At 48.5% G+C, this 19,299-nt stretch overlaps 3 protein-coding genes across 3 annotated transcripts; 2 read left to right on the top strand and 1 right to left on the bottom strand.

The window, feature by feature from the left end:
- Nucleotides 1-1,744: 1,744 nt before the first annotated feature.
- On the bottom strand, nt 1,745-7,486 carry timm50 (translocase of inner mitochondrial membrane 50 homolog (S. cerevisiae)). The gene is made up of 11 exons (XM_077722898.1): nt 7,227-7,486; nt 6,159-6,312; nt 5,677-5,708; nt 4,806-4,827; nt 3,632-3,690; nt 3,365-3,484; nt 3,153-3,257; nt 2,985-3,083; nt 2,256-2,412; nt 2,070-2,176; nt 1,745-1,975 (listed from the first exon to the last, which is right to left on the bottom strand). Exons 1-11 carry the CDS (start codon nt 7,404-7,406, stop codon nt 1,877-1,879), a joined length of 1,134 nt encoding a protein of 377 aa, XP_077579024.1. The 5' UTR covers nt 7,407-7,486; the 3' UTR covers nt 1,745-1,876.
- A 414-nt stretch (nt 7,487-7,900) lies between these two features.
- Nucleotides 7,901-13,117, top strand: clip3 (CAP-GLY domain containing linker protein 3). The gene is made up of 13 exons (XM_077722929.1): nt 7,901-8,053; nt 9,104-9,423; nt 9,519-9,658; nt 9,733-9,826; nt 9,897-10,058; nt 10,129-10,247; nt 10,359-10,595; nt 10,710-10,989; nt 11,138-11,269; nt 11,340-11,463; nt 11,535-11,602; nt 11,679-11,751; nt 11,821-13,117. The coding sequence occupies exons 2-13, from the start codon at nt 9,114-9,116 to the stop codon at nt 11,873-11,875; spliced, it is 1,794 nt and encodes a 597-aa protein (XP_077579055.1). The 5' UTR covers nt 7,901-8,053; nt 9,104-9,113; the 3' UTR covers nt 11,876-13,117.
- Nucleotides 13,118-13,942: 825 nt separating this feature from the next.
- On the top strand, nt 13,943-19,175 carry LOC144200529 (nesprin-2). The gene is made up of 12 exons (XM_077722744.1): nt 13,943-14,014; nt 15,310-15,417; nt 15,479-15,629; nt 15,708-15,890; nt 16,121-16,255; nt 16,367-16,564; nt 16,700-16,802; nt 16,889-17,008; nt 18,238-18,392; nt 18,455-18,547; nt 18,628-18,686; nt 18,918-19,175. Exons 2-12 carry the CDS (start codon nt 15,329-15,331, stop codon nt 19,108-19,110), a joined length of 1,479 nt encoding a protein of 492 aa, XP_077578870.1. The 5' UTR covers nt 13,943-14,014; nt 15,310-15,328; the 3' UTR covers nt 19,111-19,175.
- Nucleotides 19,176-19,299: the final 124 nt, after the last annotated feature.

Below are 19,299 nucleotides of genomic sequence, written 5' to 3'. Positions count from 1 at the left end.
CATTCTGTGTCATTGAGAGCAATGGACGTCCAAACCATTTGGATTTTTTAAAGTGAAGAAAATCTTTTAGGGGTTTATTTAAAAGGCAGAACAACGTCACCAATTAAAAGGAAAAAAAGCAGCTTAATTTCAAAGCAGCTGTGGTTGGTCAATGGCACTTTATTCATGGGTACCCCCCACTTGTTCACCTTTGACCTGTGAAAAAAACCTTGTATTCTTAGTAAAACTGGAAGGCCCGAATAAGAAAAGCATTTTAAAAGGCCTTGATCAAAATATGAAGTGTGAAAAGCCACAAGTGTTACTTTTGGCACGCCGACCGGCCGGCCAGCGACAAATGGGCCTTCTGTCGTAAAGCGCCGTCCGTTCCCGCGTTCGCACCTCAAAGCATCCACATGCACTTATTTTTTCCCAAATGCACATGACATAAAGTTTAGGTGCAACAAACACTTATGAAAATGAACTGTGTCCGTGTGGTGAAAGCTTTAAATGGCATTATACATGTATAATGACAATAAAAACATTCAATTCAATTGAAGGGCCCTCCCGCTTCTAATGGATTGGATGTCGACTAGTGATAAATGTGTTTAAATTCATGACAAATAGTATACTTATTTTACTCTACTTTAGTTTTAAACAAAATTAACAGTAAATGTATTTATCCCATAATACACAATTTTGCTGGGGGAAAATAGCTAACCTAATTTTCTTTTTAATGATCAAAATGTTAATGCCTCAGTTTTTGTATGGTGGGGGCAAGTGACTATTTTTTTTTTTGGTAATTTAACGATTTTGTACAAGACTTGTGTAGACCATTAACTTTATTTTCTTAATTTGACTGGTAGCCATCATTACACATGGAATGGATGTGAAAGTGTCCCAAAAGCGACAGAAAGTGACTCAAAATCAACACAAAGTGACCCAAACGCATCGGGAAGAGAGCAAGAAAGTGTCTGGAAAGGAAAGATCAAAAGAAAGTGACCCAAAATGGACAAAAAGTGACCCACAAATTCAGGAAGAGAACCCTGGAATTCAACCAAAACCAAGAGAAATCAAGCTGAAATAAACATGAAGTTACCTGGAATTGAACTTTAACCAATAGGAAGTGACCTGAAACATAAAGGAAAAAATTCCATTTTCAGGGAAAGTTTATTACCTTTTAATTTTAATGTTAAAAAAATATACACAAAAAAGCACAATGATAACAAACAATAGCATAATGAATGATAATGTTTTTCAGAGTACCAAAAATGGTCACTTGCTCTATAAATGGTTAAATATAAGTTCCATCTTCCTCCCGTCACGTACAAGTTTTGACATTATTGGACGTCTTTCACCGTCAATGTCAGCAAAAGAGTTGATCTAAAAATAAAAAATAAAAATAACATAAAAACCCAGCGATCAAAGCCTCTTGACATCCGGCGTTTGATTTGTTCACGTTAACGAGCGTTCTCTCACGACTTTATGAGCTCGTTAAAGCGCAAGCAGGGAAAAAGAAAAAATAGAAAAAAAATCATAAACGCAGCACGACTTCTCCGATACGGAGATTGTGGCTTTTTTCGCCTTTCCGCTCGGGAACGACAAAAGAGGGAGGGCGCCGACGTCGGGATTGGTTCCTTTTATTGATGACGTCATCGGGCGAGCCGCCACAAAAAAGTTCATAAATAAAGGAAAGATGGAAAAAAAAAAAAAAAAGTTCACGTGATCTCGTCCGCCGCCGCCTCCACCGTGTCGTCCTTCCGGACGAGCGGATCTGGTGCCGCTCCCCCGCCTCCCGCCCGTCCAATCGGGAGCCGCCTTCTGGAGGAAGGGGAGGAGCCGGCCGACGCTCTCGGGAGCGCTCTCTCCGACCGATCCGACCGACGCCGTGGGCCAGCGCTCACTGCTGTTTGGGGCGCCAAAAGCGGGACGCGATGGAGCCCAGGGACAATCCCGATTTCTTGGGCTGCGACCCTTCGCCCGCGCGTTGCTCCTCTTCCTGAAAGTTTGCAAACGGCGAGAGAAGAAGGCTTATTTTGGTGAACGTGAGGGGAGGGAGGGGTGGCCTCATAAGAAGGACGGAGATGACCCACCTGCGCCAGGAGAGCCTGCCTGCGCTTGAAGGCGTCGATGGGGTCGTCCTCGGTGGCGTAGTTCTCCAGCACCGAGCGCACGTCGTCCACGCCGCTCAGCGCGATGGCTGCACAGCAACAAAAACAAATGAATAAAGAAAAGAAAAAAAAAAAAACACATGATAAATGTTGAAATATGGATGTTACTCTTCAGGAAGTGTGCCAGGTCGTAGAGCGTGCGGTCGTCCGAGTTGCCGTCCCACTTCTTGAGCGCCATCCCGTTGAAAGGCTGCAGGCTGAAGGCTTCGCGCTTGCAGTCCACCACGATGACTTTGCTCCCGTCGCGGTTCAGGCACGACACGTCCTGGACAACAACAAAAACACAATTTTATGGTGTTTATGTTTCAGCACGATATAAATGTGTCTTTTTTAAATGGAAGGAAACTGAAAAGGTTTCGATTGGCTGCTGCTTTAGGCAACACGATGTCATTGGACAGAAAAGAAACATGTTGCGTGACTTTTAATCAGCGTTTGTGCTTGCGGCGCATGTTATTTTTCCAGCGTGTCCCGCCGAGATAAAGCGCTTATGAAAATGATTTACGCCGCCCGGCTCGCCGGGCCTCCGCACAATCGCTGAGCGTGGCGCTTTAAAGCGGAAGCGGCAAAATGCCGCGGCGCCGGGTCCACAATGGCGGGAAGTTGACAAATGGCCTTTCGCTTTCACTGCCCTTTTGACGGACGCCTATGGACGTCTAACCTCTGGAAAATGACAAGCGCGGGCCATCAAACTCATCCAATTCAGTCTGTGCTCGTTTTCTTTAGTGGGGATATTTCTCTTTTTCATCTTTAAAAACTATTTAAAACTCTAATAGAAGTGAAAGTTGACCTAAAAATGATTTTTTACCACCTTTGTTTTTTTTTACTTTCTGGACTCACCTTGACGTGATGTCCCTCCATGTAGCGCGTGGCGTCCCTGAAGAGGCGATAGAGGACAAAGCCTTGCGGGTCGATGCCGTCGATCAACGGGTACGCCGTCTGTATCCGCGTCAAACCAGATGGTCAGGAATGGCCCACGCCCTTTGGACGGGAGGGCCTCTCACTCACCATGCCCGTCTCGGCGGTGAAGATGATGATCTCGTAGAGCGGCGCCAGCTGCTGGAACAGGTAGTCGATGCCGGGCCTTTTCTTGAAGCGCCAGCCGGTCGCCAGCTGGAAACAAAAAAAAAATAGATCCAAAATAAATAAAGTAAGCTGCGAGTGCACAAAAAATGAAATGAATCCAAGTCAAAGTCATGAAATCAACGCGGTAGACGTACCGACCACTCCGGGTGAAGCAGAACGTCGGTGAGCTCCAGGACCAACGTGTAGGGAGGTTGGTAATAGGGCTCCTTCAGGGGGTCCGGTAGGAGTTTGGGGCTGGTGGGCTCGATGATCATCTAAAAGCCGGAGAAACGCACATCATCAATTTCATTCCTTTTTAATGTCCATTTCAGTGCTCGTTGCTAAAAGAAGGAAATTGAAAATAGGCATTGACGATCGATCCATCCGTTTCCAGGGGGAGGGGCTAAACCACCAAGGCTCACCTGTCTGTAGTCCTGGAAGTACTTGACGGTTCTCTTCAGCTGTTGGACCACTGGCGGATCTGAATGAGACACCACCCAAAAAAAAAATACAGTAAGAGGCAAATGGAACATTCGCAGCTGTTGGTTTTGGGTCACATTGAGGTCACTTCCTGTACATTTGGGGGGGATTTGGGGTCCCTTTCGGAGCATTTTGAATGATTTTCTATTGATTCAATGGAATTTGCAGGTCACTGCTACTTTCTGTTGATTTTCACTTGTGTTATGATGAGGATGACGATAGACCGGGGACATCCCTCATAAAAGCCATTTATTAATGACCGACGTACGGAAGGTTGGACTTGACCGCTGTGGTGTGTGTGAATATAAAAAAGAAAAAAGGGAAAGAAAAATGCAGGGTGGGCGGCAGAGAGTTGGCAGCAAGCGCTTCCCTTTTCCTTTCCTCGGCCTCTTGTTTTTCCCAAAAATAGGGTGGGGGAGGAATCAAAAGCTCATTAAAGAGCCCCGCTATAAACAAGCGGGAAGGGAAACTTTCCAAGGCATCAAATAAAAAGAAAATGGGAAGGAAAATAGAAAGGGGGGGGGGGGGAAAGGGAGAGGCTTTTTTTTTTTTTTTAACTTTTGGACACATCTGTCTTACCTTACACTTTTGGGCTTTTGGGTGATTAAAATTAAGAAATACAAAAAAAATCTATAACAAACACGTTCATTACCACAAATTAAAAATAATACAAAACTTAAATTGACCTGTATTATTTGTGATGACCGCAAAAAGAAAAAACAACTATCCGAGTACAGCTACTTTGGCCATGTATTTACCGCATTTGATTATGGACATTTGAGTCAAGTCGTAGTCCAAATAATGAGCGACTATCAAAAGAAGGGTCAGCGGGCGGAAAGCGAGCGCTGGGCCTCGCCCGTCCTTCTCTTCCGATGGCGGCGCAAAGAAAAATGTCAAGCGCGCAAATGTCTGGCGTTTGGGCCGGACCCAAACGCCGTCCAAAGAGGCCAGATGTTTCACCAGGAAAGGCTTACGTAAGCACATTCCTGGGAAAGCGGCGAGCGACCTCTTGCCGTTAGCCAACGCCGGGCTTTTTGATTGGGACTCGGGATTAAGTTCATGGAGAACCAAAATGAAATTTATCTATTTATGGCAGCACGTGTTTTTGTCACTCACCTTTGTCGAACTCATCGGGAATCTGAAAGAGATGGAAACAAACAATTATTATTATTATTTGAAATGAACACACTGACAACCATTGACGCTGACAGGCGTCCAATCTATTTCCACCCAGTCAAATCAATGTCTGTCACAGTCATTGGAAGTCAAGTCGAGTTTATACTATTTTTTTATGTATTCTTCCAATGTTTTATCTACTTAATCCATAAATAAATTCATTACAATTTATGAATTAAAACGTTTTTTAATCATTTGAGACTTTGGGTGTGCAAAAGAAACTTTTTGTTAGGCATTCTGTGAACAAAACTTCAAAGTTGGAATGTGAAAGCACAACAGTGACGCCTAGTGGCTACACTTGAACATGCCGCAGCATTGTAAAACACACCATGAAATACTCTCATTAACATGTATTCATTGCTACTTTCTTTTTTACCAGCGAGACAAATATTAAAACTCTAAACATTTTCTTTTTTCCATGTAAATGGCTGTAATCATTTTTTGGGGATAGAAAAAGCATAATTGGCAGTCTGGTAAAGAAGGCAGATTGGTGGTATTTAGCAACTGCGCACGGGCGGTCACGATTTGCCTCAAGGCGACAAGAGTCGCAAGTCGAGTTAGTGCACGTCGGGGTAATGAACTTTTAAAGGTGGCTTCAAAGCCAGGCAGGAAGCCAGCGGCAACCCGACCGGGTGCGAAAAGTGTGCCCTTTGAAGCCTCCACCTCGGTCGGGCGGGGACAATTTCATGCAAGAAAAGCTCCCGTAAAAGTGGCAAAAGGAGAGCGAGCGAGAGAGAGAAAGGAAGGCCGGCCAAAGTCACATGAAAGAAGGAGACCCGTGCCGGCCCGCCCACGTGCGAGTGACGCTTACCGCCCTGCCGTGCTCGTCCGCCGAATTGGACCCTGCAAAAAAAAAAAAAAAGAGAAAGAAAGAAAGGAGAGTCAACGGCGCAGACGCCTTTGTCCAAAGCGTCAAGTCCGCCTCTGACAATTTTATAAGCCAGTCGTCTGGACGGACTGTGACCCACTTTTAAATTGGACTCTGTTTATACATTTAGCGGCCCACAATTTCAGCCTTTTAACGCTCACGACCCTGAAACAAGTGTCACCGCTTTATCATTGGCTCTCCACTCTCGACTTTGACTTGAGAAAGATGATTGGATGCTAAAGTGGTTGGTTAGATGGCCATCATTGGCAATAACACTGAACAAGTTATTAGCAAGGACTTTTCTTGAAAATATTTTTTTAAAATAAGAATATTTACATATTTTCCCACTTTTTTGTGTTAATGTCCCAAATTGGATCGTGTGATCGGAAATTGGACCCGATGACGGTAGAAGAAAGTGCGCTCACCGAATATGTAGACGACGCTGACGGCGCCGCCGAGGCCCATGAGTCCCGCTAACCTCAACACCATCTTCTTGGCGTAGGCGGCATTCTCCTTCTGCTTCTTGTCGCCGCCCGCCTGCTCGCCGGCGCCCTCCTCGGGCGAGGGAGGGGGCTGCTCCTGCATCAGCACATTTAATACAGTGTCAGAGCAACCACAATATGCAATCTGCCGTCCAACGGACTGGACGTCTTTCACCGTCAATGGCAAAACTATCACAAAAACAGGGTCATTAGCATTAGTGAAAAGTTGACGTGTCTTCTCTGGATTTTAATCAAACTGACTCATCGAGGTGAAAACGTAGCTCATTCAGTGCCAGCAATGGTATATGTAGAAGTCATAGTATGTGCTGTGGTAGTTAGTACAATTTGAAATGGCATTCGATTTCTAGCGCCGGCATTGGCAGGCAAGAGTTTAACAAATCCCCTCTCATATGTTGCCCTTGCAACGTTTGGCATCAGAGAATTTGATTAAGTAGCAATGAAACATTTGATTGTACATTACATTGAATCATCTCTGCTCCTGACCTTCACACCCAACAAATGTCGAGGCTAACTCAACACATGCTGGCACTTCCAAGCGAAATGGCGCTCACACGCCAATTTCCCTTCAGTTTTAGTGACAAGACGTCGGCACGAGCACCCGTGCGACATTATCGCGCTAGACCCTGAAGAAAGTGTCAGAGTAGAGTTAGCAGCAATGCTAGGATGCTAACATTAGCCAAAGCCCCGCGTCACGTTCCATTCAAACGTTACACAACACGGTAGAAGGCTCAGGACGATTGTGGTTTCACTAAATATGTCGGCTGGCGTCCACAATATGTTCTGCTAGCTTGTAAATATCGCAAAATGCCTTTATTTTGTGTTTACTTTTCACATCGAATGTTAGCTAAGGACAGGTTCGACATGCAGTGGAGAGGTTTGTTTTATTCGTCCTCACGTCCCCGCGAGCCCAAATACAGCGAAGTTGATGCTTCTTCGCTCGGTCCGTGTTGTCAATGTCAAGTAATGAAACGCACCCCAAAAGCTACTGACCTGACTCTGTTGCTGGAGTCGCTCCTGGAGAATAGCTTGGGCCAGCCCGCTCGTGGCACCGTCGTGGCCGGCCTGCGGTTTCTCCGTAGATAGCGTGCGGACGATGTCAACCCCGCCGCGGAGCCTGAAGAGGCCGCGGCTCGCTCGCACACACATGGGGAGCACACACGGAGCAGACATCTTGGATGGCAGTTGCCGGCGAACGCCTTGGAGACTTCCCTTCCGAGCTGAAAGGACAAACGCGACCGATTGGTTGCAGCTAGTGATTGACAGGCGTGGCAACCTATCAGTGATGGTGAAGGTTGACTTGGTGGCCGGCCAATCGCAGGTGAGAGAGAGTCTGACCTTCGATTGCGAAACCTAATGGACAATTGAAGGGGCCAAAATCTACAGGATGGAAGTGACTCCAAATAAACTACAAGTAACACAGATTTGCCTCAAAATGGTCCTTAAAATCAACTGAGTGAGCTGGAAACGCCCAGATATAAACTGGAAGTGTGCAGTTGTGGCCATACTTTTGGTTATAATCAATTATTTTGATGGGCTGTTGTAAATGGTAAAAAAAGTGGCGTTGACGTGACTTCTTGTAAACAATGCCCCCTGTCAAAAGGGCACCCATAAAATAAAATGTGATTGGCAAAAAGATGAATCATTTGGCATGGGGGCGTGTGCCTCCAACGCTGGTATTGCATAGGACCGGCCCTGCTCCCCATCACCGGCACCATCCTCCTCCTCTAGCTCTTCATCATCATCGTCATCATAGTCTTCTTCAGTGTTGTTTTTGGAGCATATCGCCGCCTTTAAACAACGCCTGCGCTTTTTTCCAGGTAAACAATCATTTTGCCTCCATGTATCAGTTTATTCGTGACGTTTAGACGCGCTCGTGCGTCGAAATGCGCGCGGTCGCCACAATGAAAACGAACACAAAAGCCTGTTCTATCAAATTGCAAAACAAACATTCCTTGTCGTTTATGTTCGTTTAGACTAAATGATATTTTGCGACTTCGAGATCGAGTTTTTTGTTAATGATGCGCACGTCGGCCTTTCAATCGAAGCGTTTGTTTTTTTGTCTATTAAATCGCCATCTTAAACACCGATTAAGAAATAAAACAACGCAATTTTGACGACGTTGTTGTTTTGTGCTGTTTTCCTATTCATTTTTTGCGGCATTTTGCGCGTAAGTGGTGGTGCGGATGCAAAATGGAGGCTTGGTGGGAGGAGGGGGACGCCATGCCTACTTACATACGCAGCAAAATGTACACCATTTTACTTGCTACTGACAACTGCTCCTTCTTTTTTTGACGTTGTCAAATACCAATTAGAGATTCGAATCTTTGCTTTTATCCTTGGGTTTTATTGGGAGGAGTAGGCTCATCTTTCGGTGCCATTGACTGAAATATACGTCCAATTCAGAATAAACGTTCATTTATATGCTTCCTTCCCAGGAAAAATGAAATGGACGTCTTGCGCCGTCAATGGTAGCCAATATTTTCAAGTAAAGAAAATGCAAAAGATAATGATACTATTCCCTCTTTATTATACAAAAAAAATATTATATATAAGCAAATATTTACGTTTGTGGTCATGTTGCCCAGAAAATCAATAGAAAATGAGTTGTAAACATCCCAAATCAACAATTCGTATCCTAGCGTGAGTTTACAGACCATAATTGCATTTTCGAATGTAAGAACGCCATTGGCTTCTTTGTGACGCATGTCTAATCATATTACTTTTTATCATTTTTTTTAAAATGGCTTTTTTTGGTGTGCAACAACATCACATTTTTCCAAACTGAAGCTAATTGCAATTGAGACGTCACAGTTTTCGAGCTACACATACGGACCTTCCCTCCAGCAAGATGTGGTCTTTGCCTTCAGGCGCTCAGTAATGACCAAAGAGGAGAACCTGGAGATGACGGAGAAGGAGAGGCACGAGCAGGAGGAGGAACAAGAAGAAGAGGAGGAGGACGAGGATGAGGAGGACACCAGGATCAGGAGAGGGGAGGACGGGGAACTCACCGAGGAAGACGAGGACGACGAAGGAGATCGGCGGGAGGCCGAAGCCCCCGAGGAGCTGACCGCCGCCGCCGTGGACGACGAGCCGCTGTCCGTGTCGGCGCTCCAGAGTCCGCTCCGGGAGAGCCGGCGGCGCCCCATGGTGCACCCCTCGGCGCAGGCGCCCCTGCCACAAAACTATCGTACGTCATGACTACATCTGTGGTCAATATTCGATAGACTTGGCTGTGGCTACGAAGCTACCGTAGCTCTCTCTTTCTTCGGCTTTTGGTTTCAGCCTTCACCTTCTTCGACCCCAACGACCCGGCCTGTCAGGAGATCCTGTCGGACCCCCGGACCAGCATCCCGGAGCTCTTTGCCATCGTGCGTCAGTGGGTCCCCCAGGTGCAGCACAAGATCGACGTCATCGGCAACGAGGTGAGACGGGCCCGACTAGAAGATTTTAAAAAGAAATCGTAAAGCAGTAAGATGACGGCGGACGTCTGTGTCAGATTCTAAAACGCGGTTGCCACGTCAACGACCGCGACGGCCTGACGGACATGACGCTGCTCCACTACAGCTGCAAGGCGGGCGCGCACGGCGTGGGTGGGTGACACTCTTCCGCGTTCTTGTGCTTTTCGGCCCATGGTTCAAGGGGCCATTTTTTTTGTCGCAGGCGACCCGGCGGCGGCGCTGCGTCTGACCAGCCAGCTGATGTCTCTGGGCGCGGACGTCAGTCTGAGGAGCCGCTGGACCAACATGAACGCCCTGCACTACGCCGCCTACTTTGACGTGCCCGAATTGGTGCGGGTGCTGCTGAAGGCCGCCAAACCCAGAGGTAGGAGGCGGGCGGATGGGGGGAGCCGGCTGGTCGGCATCAACCGCCAACACTTTTTCTGGCGCGGCAGTTTTGAACTCCACGTGCAGCGACTTCCAGTACGGGACGGCCCTGCACATCGCCGCCTCCAACCTGTGCCTGGGTGCCGTCAACTGTCTGCTGGAGCACGGCGCCAACCCCAGCGTGCGGGTCAGAAACCTCCACTTCTTAACTTGTTGTTGTTGTTAGCATTGTAGCTAATACTACCACTTTAAAGCAAAACAAAAAGAGATAGCACACGTTCTGGGTTGTTGTGGGCAGAACGAAAACGGCCACGTCCCGGCCGAGGTGGTCCCCGACCCCATGGACATGACTCTGGACAAGGCGGAGGCGGCCATGGTGGCCAAGGAGCTGAAGCAGCTGCTCTTGGACGCCGTGCCGCTCAGCTGTAACCTTCCCCGGGCCACCTTGCCCAACTACGACAACATTCCCGGGAACCTCATGCTGTCATCGCTGGGCATGAAGCTGGGCGAGCGCGTGCAGCTGGACGACATGAAGGTCAGAAAGCCTGGATCCGCTCAGATCATGTAAATGTTGGAAATCAACAGGAATTGACCTGTAAATGCCCTAAAGTTTGATAGGAAGTCACCCAAATGTGCACTGACCTTTCAGAAGGGGACGCTCCGGTTTTGCGGGACCACCGAGTTCGCCAGCGGCCAGTGGGTGGGCGTGGAGCTGGACGAGCCCGAGGGCAAGAACGACGGCAGCGTGGGCGGCGTGCGTTACTTCATCTGCCCTCCCAAACTGGGCATCTTCGCTCCGGTGTCCAAGATCGCCAAGTCGGCGGAGCAGACGGCGTCCTCTGTCACCTCCACGCCCAGGACCCCCCGCGCCAATCTGGCCTCGCGCCTTACTGGGAAGAACAAGAAAGACAAAGAGAAGAAGGAGAAAGGTGAGACAAACACACTTTAAAAATGATGGAGCACAGTCTATATTGACATAAATGCATCTCTGGAGAAAGTGGCCTCTGTTGCAAGATGGCCGCCGGTCACAAATGTGCCTATAGAAACAAGTAGCAATGGCTCGCAATGTCTCCTCAGCCCCGAAGAAGAAGTCGTCCGTGGTCAGTCTGGATCCGGAAGGACTGAACGTGGAGGTCGGAGATCAGGTTTTGGTCGCCGGGCAGAAAAACGGCATTGTGCGCTTCATCGGAAAGACAGACTTTGCTCCGGGTGAGATTCCAAAAAGATGACAATTCATATATCAGAGATGTGATGAAAAAAATTCCACTTGCACGGACAGGTTTGTGGTTCGGCGTAGAGTTGGACCAGCCCACCGGCAAGCACGACGGCTCCGTCTTCGGCGTCCGCTACTTCAGCTGCCTGCCCAAATATGGCGTGTTTGCCCCGCCCTCTCGAGTCCAGAGGTAAGGACCTCCCCTTCCCTCGCCTGACCATCCGGGGAGGTCCGCTTTCAACTTGAAGCTCTTTCTCTCAGGATTGGAGGACCTCTGCCGGGCTCCCACAACGAGCAGAAGAACATGAAGAAAGTCCACCAGATCACCAGTGAGTATCGACATCTCCTCCGCCGCCGCCCCCGGCGAAATACAGCGCCGTTGACCTCGGGGGCGTCTCGCCGCAGTGTCTCAACCCAAGCGGAACTTCAACGCGGTGGGCTCTCCCAAAGATCTGACCTCCGAGAACTCCATGTCCAGGTAAGGGTCGAGCCGGTGGTTCTTGGAACGGCCGAGGAGCAGCGCTCAAGCGCCCCCTTTTCCTTCAAGGTTGCTCTTCTGCTGCTGGTTTCCGTGGATGCTGCGAGCCGAGATGCGCACCTGAGCGCGCCGGCGTTTCCCCCCAACAATCTTCTGGCTTAGCCCTTCCCGATATTTAGTGCCTTGTCGATGAAATGTACCTTTGCTGAAGAACGCCACACGTTTTGCCCTCCTCGCTTGCCCTTTCTCCATTTTTGTTGCCCCTTGAAAATGTCAAAAAGGGAACTTCAGCGCGTCCGCCTCACTCTTCTGAGAACGAAGGTCCAATTCACGGGCAGTTCCGATCCTTCCCGTGCAGAGTTTGCATGTTCTCCTGCGTGGGTTTTCTCCGGGTACTCCGGTTTCTTCTCATATCCCCCCCCTAAAAAACATGCATGCTAGGCTAATTGTACATGTATGTGATCCTAGCGTAATTGGTTGCTTGTCTCATTGCGCCTTGTGATTGGCTGGCAACCCATTCAGGGCTGCCCATAGTTGGCTGGGATAGGCTCCAGCACCCCCTTGGTGAAGATAAGCAGCACCAAAAAAATGAATATCTTTACTTGATAATTGCCCCATTTTTTTTACCTTATGCTAAAATATTGACGCTGGGCTAATGAGCGGAAATCTTGTGGGCCAAAAGCACTAAGGAAGCCAAAACGTATCCATATGATAGTGTTTAGATTCTTTTTAAATTTTCTTTAAAGCCTTTACGTCGTTCGCTGCCTTTCTTTCATCTTTTGTTTGGAAAAGTGCCAACTTTTCTTCTGCGGAAGTGAGCGGTGATTAGTCATTATTATTTCAAATACTCACTTGTGGAATAAGCTGCTGTCATTGGCCGTCGATGACCCCGAAACTCCATCCTTGGATGCCGGGATCGGACGTCCGTCGCCGTCAATGGTAGCCAATGAGATATCTCGTCCCGGATCTGTTCAGAAAACAACCCACATTACTTAACGTCGGCCGCTAGGCGTCACCAGTGAGTCACTAGTGTTTTGTTAGTTCTCTATTGTAAGCCATACAGTATCTATAAATACACACACAAACAATATATAGGAATTATAGGAATGGTTTAACTTGTACTCGGAAAATGGAGTTGTCTTTTTTGTTTTGACTTGTGATTTGGGGTTCCGGAAGTGTCTTTTGTTCTTGACATGGCGTGTTCCGAAACATCACTGCATGCTGTGTGTGTGTGTGTGTACTTTGTACTTTTATCTCTGTGTACTTTTCTCATCTTCTCATTAGCATGAAAATGCGGCCTGTAATATTAACCACTGCTGTCATTCATACTCGATATACAAAATAAAGGATTTGATGTTTTTTTTAAGGCGCTGTCATTTGTTTTGATTTGGAAGGCCAATCAAGTTTGGTTGGAGTGTACGATGAATGCTACGTAGGATCAGAGCTTTCAAAATAATGAAATCAAAGAATAAAAAAATGTGGAAATCGGCTTATGTTGAATGGAGCCTATCAAATCAAATGAAAACTCCACATTTTTCATCAGTGTTTAAACGGAGGGGGTGGCAGCAGCCTTGCGACGGGTCTGTTTGGAAGAAGAGCTCCGATTGGCTGCCCGAGTAAACAATAGGACTATTATTGGCTGACAGCAGCACAATAGTGCTGGCATTGCTGGAGCAAAGCCAACAAAAAGACTGTTTGGGCCTCCGACGGGTCAATGGGTCACTCCTCTTCACTCGGAAAGTCTTCACATTTAGACACCAGTCACAATGCTCGACTAAATGTAGGAATAGATCTTTGGCCATTAAAAAAAAACTATACCAATAGATATGGATTGGAAAGTAAGAGTTTAGCCTTGGTTGTTTACTATAATCACGACATTTCATGTTACAGTTGGATGACACGCACAAAAAAGGCCACTTTTTCCTTTCTATTTGTTCTGAATGGCAACCATCTCAAAGTGTACTCTTTCAACCAAAATTAGCTAGGATGGCCATAGACATCCAATGAATTCCAAACTCATTGAAAAGGGTCAGGCATCCATTGGCGTCACTCGAACCCGACAGAAAGTGAGTGCCTTGTGTGCACAGTACACATTGCTGTTAGCACAGAGGAAAGTGGGTCAAGTGTTTCAGGTTCACGCAGGGGGGCGTGGCCAGGAGACTACCTGCGGCAGGTGAAGTGACGTCAGGCCGGATCGCACTCGCACTCACATCTTCGCTCGCTCGGCCGGGCGAGGGCAACTGGCGGCGTCATTTGGCAGCAGGTAACGTTGCCGTGACCTTTGACCTCTTCTTACACACTTTCGTCCGACGCTCGTTTGTCTCACCGGCTCGGGTGGCGTAGCGGAAGTCGTCCGCGTGTCGTTTCGGAACGTGTAGGTGTCGTCGTCGCGTGACGGAACGTGAGAAAGTCAGTATGTGCGAACGGGGGATATTTGCGTAGGAAAGGCGCGACCGTCCGTCGCCATGGTAACCGATGCCAGACACTCCAACTACTCCATAAATGAACGGAATAAAGCTGGATTTAAGCAATGTGTGGTTCTGAGTTGCCACAAAAATAATAAATACAAGCAATTTGACGGGTAACAAGAAATGGCCCCAAAATGAGTAGGAAGCGACCCATACATGCCCAGTAATCAATAAGAATTGGACCAAAATAAAGTGACTCAACTGTGACTCATAAGAAAATGTCCTATACTTGGAAATACATTCCCAAGATAATCGTTAAGAAAGGAGGGAACTTCATTAAAATCCTTCCATGTTTTTTGTTCCAAGCAAGAGCCATTTTGGTCCTTTAAATGAAGTCATACTTTGGGTCCATACGTTTTCTCTCTGAGGGAAACAAAAAGGCTGTCCGATCGTCGGTGGCGCTATTGAGCTACAGCCCCTCCCTCGCTTTTTTTGGTGGATCTTTGAGAGAAGTCACTTGAAACCGTGTGAACCGCTGCATCTTTTCTTCTGGCCTTGGGCTCGTCTTCCCGCATACGAGCACACAGTCGCTCTTTGTCCGTCCTCGCCGTCTCCGGACCAAGGCGACCTGATTCATTTGCTTGGACGCTCTCTGTGCTTTTTCCAAACAAAAGCCAAGGGAATTTAGGAAACCTGTCCCAAATCCACAGAAATGCCACGGCATTGATAAGGAAGTGCCAGAACAGCTCTCGAATGCCTTAAAACCGATGGCGAGTGACCTAGAAATGTCCCCAAATCAGGAAGAAAGGCCGCAAAATCAATCGAAAGTGACGTGGCCATGTCCACAAAGATCAAAGTTTCAAGTTGACAGAGAAACACACGCCAGGTTGAAAGTGGCCCGTCGGCTCGTCACGGAAACGTCAGCCGGCGTGTCACGGCGATGTCGCCGCCGGTTCAAAAGGCGACATCGCTGACGCTAACGCCCAAACATCACCAAATGCGAGCGAGCAACAAAGCCGGGAGGAAAGCCTCCTCCGCCGTGTCGTGCTGGTTGGCGGTTGGTCACTCCGGGACGACAAATCACGTCCGCCGAGCTCCAAAAAGCGCAAGTCGGTGGCGCGCCTTCCCGCCATGACCTGCTCTCTTCCAGGCGGCGATCTGACGTCATCATGTCCGGATTAGACGGGCCGCCACGCCGGATGGACCGAGAACTAGAGTCGACGGACGCCCGGGATGGCGAAGCGGCAGAGTGCGAGGCGTGAGTCCCGCCGAGGGCGGACGAGGCGAGCGTCGCGCTCACTCGGCCATCCCACCCGCAGCTTGGAGAGAAGATGGCGGCTCTGGCACGGCTTCATGGAGGAACACGCCCACCTGGACGCCTGGCTGCGATCGGCCGAGCGGGCCCTGGCCTCCGGTGACACGGCGCGGGTCACCCGCGGGGGCGCCGTGGACGACGTCAGAAGGTTTCAGGTCAGGAATGAATGGACGCAGCAACCCACGTCGGCCAGACAGAAAATGGAAGGTGGCTATTTTGTCTTTTCCCACCAGAGACTGCGTTGCGAGGTGGCCTCGCGTCTGTCTCAGCTGGACGCGCTGAGCCAGAAGAAGCGTTCCCTGGCGCCGTTGTTTCAGGGCGCCATGCGGGCCCGCCTCCTGGCCGCCGTCCGGGACTGCCGACTGCGATGGAAGAGCCTCAACGTCAAACTGGAGTCCCTCGGCGAGAAAGTCCAGGTCAGATGATGGCCAATGTCCAGGAAAATGTACGAAAATCATTGGCCGAGAAGCTTGCTATCACGAGATAGCTAGCTAGCCAATAAGCATTGACGGAGTCTACTTGCCAGCTAATGCTAGCTGTCGCTATCTTCCGCTAGCTACTGTTAGCTACTGCTAGCGGGCGTTCACGAGGCAAGGTTCCAAACAGGGTGTCCAGTGACCACATTTCCAGTGACGCCCTCTTGCAGGGTTTCCAATACGAGTGGGAGGAGTTTAAGGAGGAGACGGAGGAGCTGGCCGTCTGGTTGGCTGAAATGGAAGCCGGTCTCACCCAAGTCCTCCACGCCACGGGGAACACGTGTCAAAAACTGCGACAGCTGCAGGTGCCTTTGAACTTTCTTTTTTCTTGTCTGTACCAACATGGCCGCCATTGGGCGGCTTGATTGGTAGTTTATTTGTCCGCTGCCAACCTTCCACTTGAAACACCTCTTCAGCGGTTCAAGCAGAGCGTGAGCGTCAACTCGGCTCGCGTGAACGGGGTGCTGCAGCGCGGCGAGGTCCTCATCCAGCACGCCGACGACGCCCGCGACGCCGAGCGAGTGGAGCGCCGCCTGCTGGAGCTCCTTCGCCAATGCGCTCACATCTACGGCGACATCGGACGAGCGCGCACCAGGCTCCTTAGCATGAGACTGGTAAATTGAAAATTCATACATTTTTGGGAGAAAAAAACAGTTTTTATAGATTTGAAAAACGTTTCTTAGAGAAAACATTGAATACTTATACGACATTTTCTGTTTTACAAAAAAAAAAAACGTGTTTTTGGACAGGTATTCGAGGACGATTTCCTGCTAAGTCCGCCTCCTCCGGATTCTGGCTGCCCTTCCGAGACGTGGTTGGACGAGGACAGAGAGCTCTGGCTGGATCCAACAGGTGAACCCAAAATGGCCACCTTTGACTGAGCGCACGCAAACAAAAAAATGACCAAAAACCAAAGTGCCCCCCCCTTTTCCTCTCAGAGCGCCGCCGCCACAGTCAGCCTTCTCGTCCTCCTTCGCCGTCTAACGAACCCCTGGGTCTGGAATGGGACCCCTCGGTGGATATCGGACGCCACTTATCCTTCTGTGCAGTCAACACAGGTGCGGAGCGCCAACCAGCGGGGGTGCTGGAGCTGATCCCAGCCAAGTATGGCCGCCAGCCAATCTCAGGCCACAATGAGACAATCACACTAAGGTCAATACAGCCTGCAATTAGCCTAGCATGCCTGTTTCGGAGATGTGGGAGGAAACCTGAGTACTTTCTATTGATTTTTGGTACAAACCAGAGTAAACCATTATCAGTCCCACTGTGGGGAAATGTACAACAACAAAACATATAACCATACATTCACAAATTGGGTAAAACCTGACTTTATAGAAAACTAAAACAATTAAAGTTTAGTGCAGTCAAAAACTAAAACAATTAAAGTTTAGTGCAGTCATATTGATCTCTTTTGCTGTGTAAACACGCGCGCGTGTCCTGTAGGTGTCAATGTCACCAGCAGAGGGCACATTAGCATTGTGTTTAGTATATTGAGCGTGAATCTAGCGGGACGATGAAGAGTAGTGTATAGCTAATGTTAACTTGTTGCTAACAAAACACCGAACGTAAACGCTTTAGTTCATTAAGACTTTGTGTCGTTTTCATTGAAAAAAATAACACAGCAAGCACACCCACAAAGCCGAGCGAGTGGAGCATTCTTCCTCAATAAAAGTTGACTCATGCGTAAAACTATGAGGCTAATATATAGCCGCGAATCGGCTAATGTTTTGGCGACTTGTCGAATGTCAATAGTTCCTACCTTAACATTCAGTTCCGGGTCGCCTTTCTCGTTATCCTACGGCCTTTCTTCCAGCTTGTTTTTTAAATCGTCCTTCGGTTTTGGTGACTTTGTCCAGTTTTTGAGGTTGAAGTGTTTTCCGGCTGCTTCTTTGCACTTCCTTTCGAAACTTCCCATTCATTTCTTTTCGTACAGGAGAGCATTTCAGTCATTAGATTGACCTAACTAGTCTCTAACTAACAAATTAACTAAGTAACTCTAACCAGTCCAACGTCCTGACGCGTCAAAGGAAATGCAGATTGTTTGTACAACACAGGGGCGCACAGGTGGAAACAACACCTAATTAAGCAAGTGTACTGTAATAAGGAATGTCACGGTTTCAAAAATAAAACAGGAAGTGAGCGGAATGATCGTTCCTACTCCTTTTGGTTTAGGAACATTTCCTGATCATTCCTGTTCTTTTTGCGCCACTTGATGATTGTTATGGGGGCCAATTCTGAGTCACTTAATGTTAATATTTGCACTAAGATAAATGATTTTCCCGCTCAGGTGTGGCAGAAAGCGACGAGAGGCGGAGCTACCTGGCATCCCTGGACTCCGAAGACATCGCCGAGAGTCGAGTGGACCGCCGCGCCGAATCGGACATCCGGGGTCGTGGTCCCGCCTTCGCATCCCGTAATCAAGCCACGCAGACGGACGCTCAGGTGAGTTTTGACGTCCATAGCCGTCAAGGTGGATGACCCCTCACCCTTTTTTTTGTCATCAGTGTTCGGGCGCCGGCGATCCACCGCGGCTGGCGGCGCACGTCCCGAGTTGCCGCGGCGACGAGCGCGCCGACTCGTCCAAGAAGCCACGTCGGGTTTGTTAAAAAAGAGAGATGATGTCATCGCCCCCTCCTCAAAAACACCCCCCTCAAAACTCACCCATTTCATGTTTTAGACTCAAGAAGACCTAAAGCGAGAGGACAAGAAAGAATCCTACAACAAAGCCCGTCAAAGGTAACGAATGCTTGGCAATTGACGTCCAATCCATTTCAACAGACAAAAACAGGTTCAGTGGAGAAATCATTCATCTTAATGGCATGTGATTGACTTTAAGAGTAATGTTGACCCTACCAAGATGGCCACCACAAGAGTGGGAGCGTGAAAGGGATTAGACGTGTGGCGCTTTTAATGGCAGCCGATGAGTGAACTGAGAAGCCCAAAATAATGGAATTTGCGGCTTTGCAGACGCTACTCGGCCGTCGTGGGCAAAGCGGCGGTGGCCAGCGGCGCCGGCGCCGGCAGCGCCAAGTGCCTCCTGTTGGTGGCGGCGCTCTCCGTGCTGGTTTGTCTCCTGTGGAGCTTCCCGGAGCCGCCCTGCCATCACACCGGCGCCGTCAACTTGCACCTGAGCTACGTCAACGGACCCCCGCCCACCTGACCACTAAGTTACTATACTTTTGCTTCAGTAGAAAAATACAAGTCAATAAAGGATTATTATAATCATTATAATCAAAATGTATACAATTGTGCCAACATTTGACCACTTTTCATTTTCAATAGCACCTTACGACATCCACAGTAAGTAACCAATGAGTAGAAAGTGATCCATAAATGCGCAAGAATCAAC

Source organism: Stigmatopora nigra, chromosome 8, assembly GCF_051989575.1.
Source record: "Stigmatopora nigra isolate UIUO_SnigA chromosome 8, RoL_Snig_1.1, whole genome shotgun sequence".
In the NCBI taxonomy this organism is placed as follows: Eukaryota; Metazoa; Chordata; class Actinopteri; order Syngnathiformes; family Syngnathidae; genus Stigmatopora; species Stigmatopora nigra.
Note: the sequence above shows the minus strand (reverse complement) of the source record. Positions and strands in the feature narration are given on the sequence as shown.

Excerpts from the sequence above, each read along its gene's own strand:
- timm50 (XM_077722898.1), bottom strand. The coding sequence starts at position 7,406 with ATGTCTGCTCCGTGTGTGCTCCCCATGTGTGTGCGAGCGAGCCGCGGC. Across the intron at positions 6,313-7,226 it reads GACTCCAGCAACAGAGTCAG|GAGCAGCCCCCTCCCTCGCC; the intron begins GTCAGTAGCTTT and ends GTGCTGATGCAG. Across the intron at positions 3,485-3,631 it reads ACTTCCAGGACTACAGACAG|ATGATCATCGAGCCCACCAG; the intron begins GTGAGCCTTGGT and ends TCCGGCTTTTAG.
- clip3 (XM_077722929.1), top strand. The coding sequence starts at position 9,114 with ATGACCAAAGAGGAGAACCTGGAGATGACGGAGAAGGAGAGGCACGAG. Across the intron at positions 10,248-10,358 it reads GCGCCAACCCCAGCGTGCGG|AACGAAAACGGCCACGTCCC; the intron begins GTCAGAAACCTC and ends TGTTGTGGGCAG. Across the intron at positions 11,603-11,678 it reads GAAAGTCCACCAGATCACCA|TGTCTCAACCCAAGCGGAAC; the intron begins GTGAGTATCGAC and ends GTCTCGCCGCAG.
- LOC144200529 (XM_077722744.1), top strand. The coding sequence starts at position 15,329 with ATGTCCGGATTAGACGGGCCGCCACGCCGGATGGACCGAGAACTAGAG. Across the intron at positions 15,630-15,707 it reads ACGACGTCAGAAGGTTTCAG|AGACTGCGTTGCGAGGTGGC; the intron begins GTCAGGAATGAA and ends TTTTCCCACCAG. Across the intron at positions 16,803-16,888 it reads GCTCTGGCTGGATCCAACAG|AGCGCCGCCGCCACAGTCAG; the intron begins GTGAACCCAAAA and ends TTTTCCTCTCAG.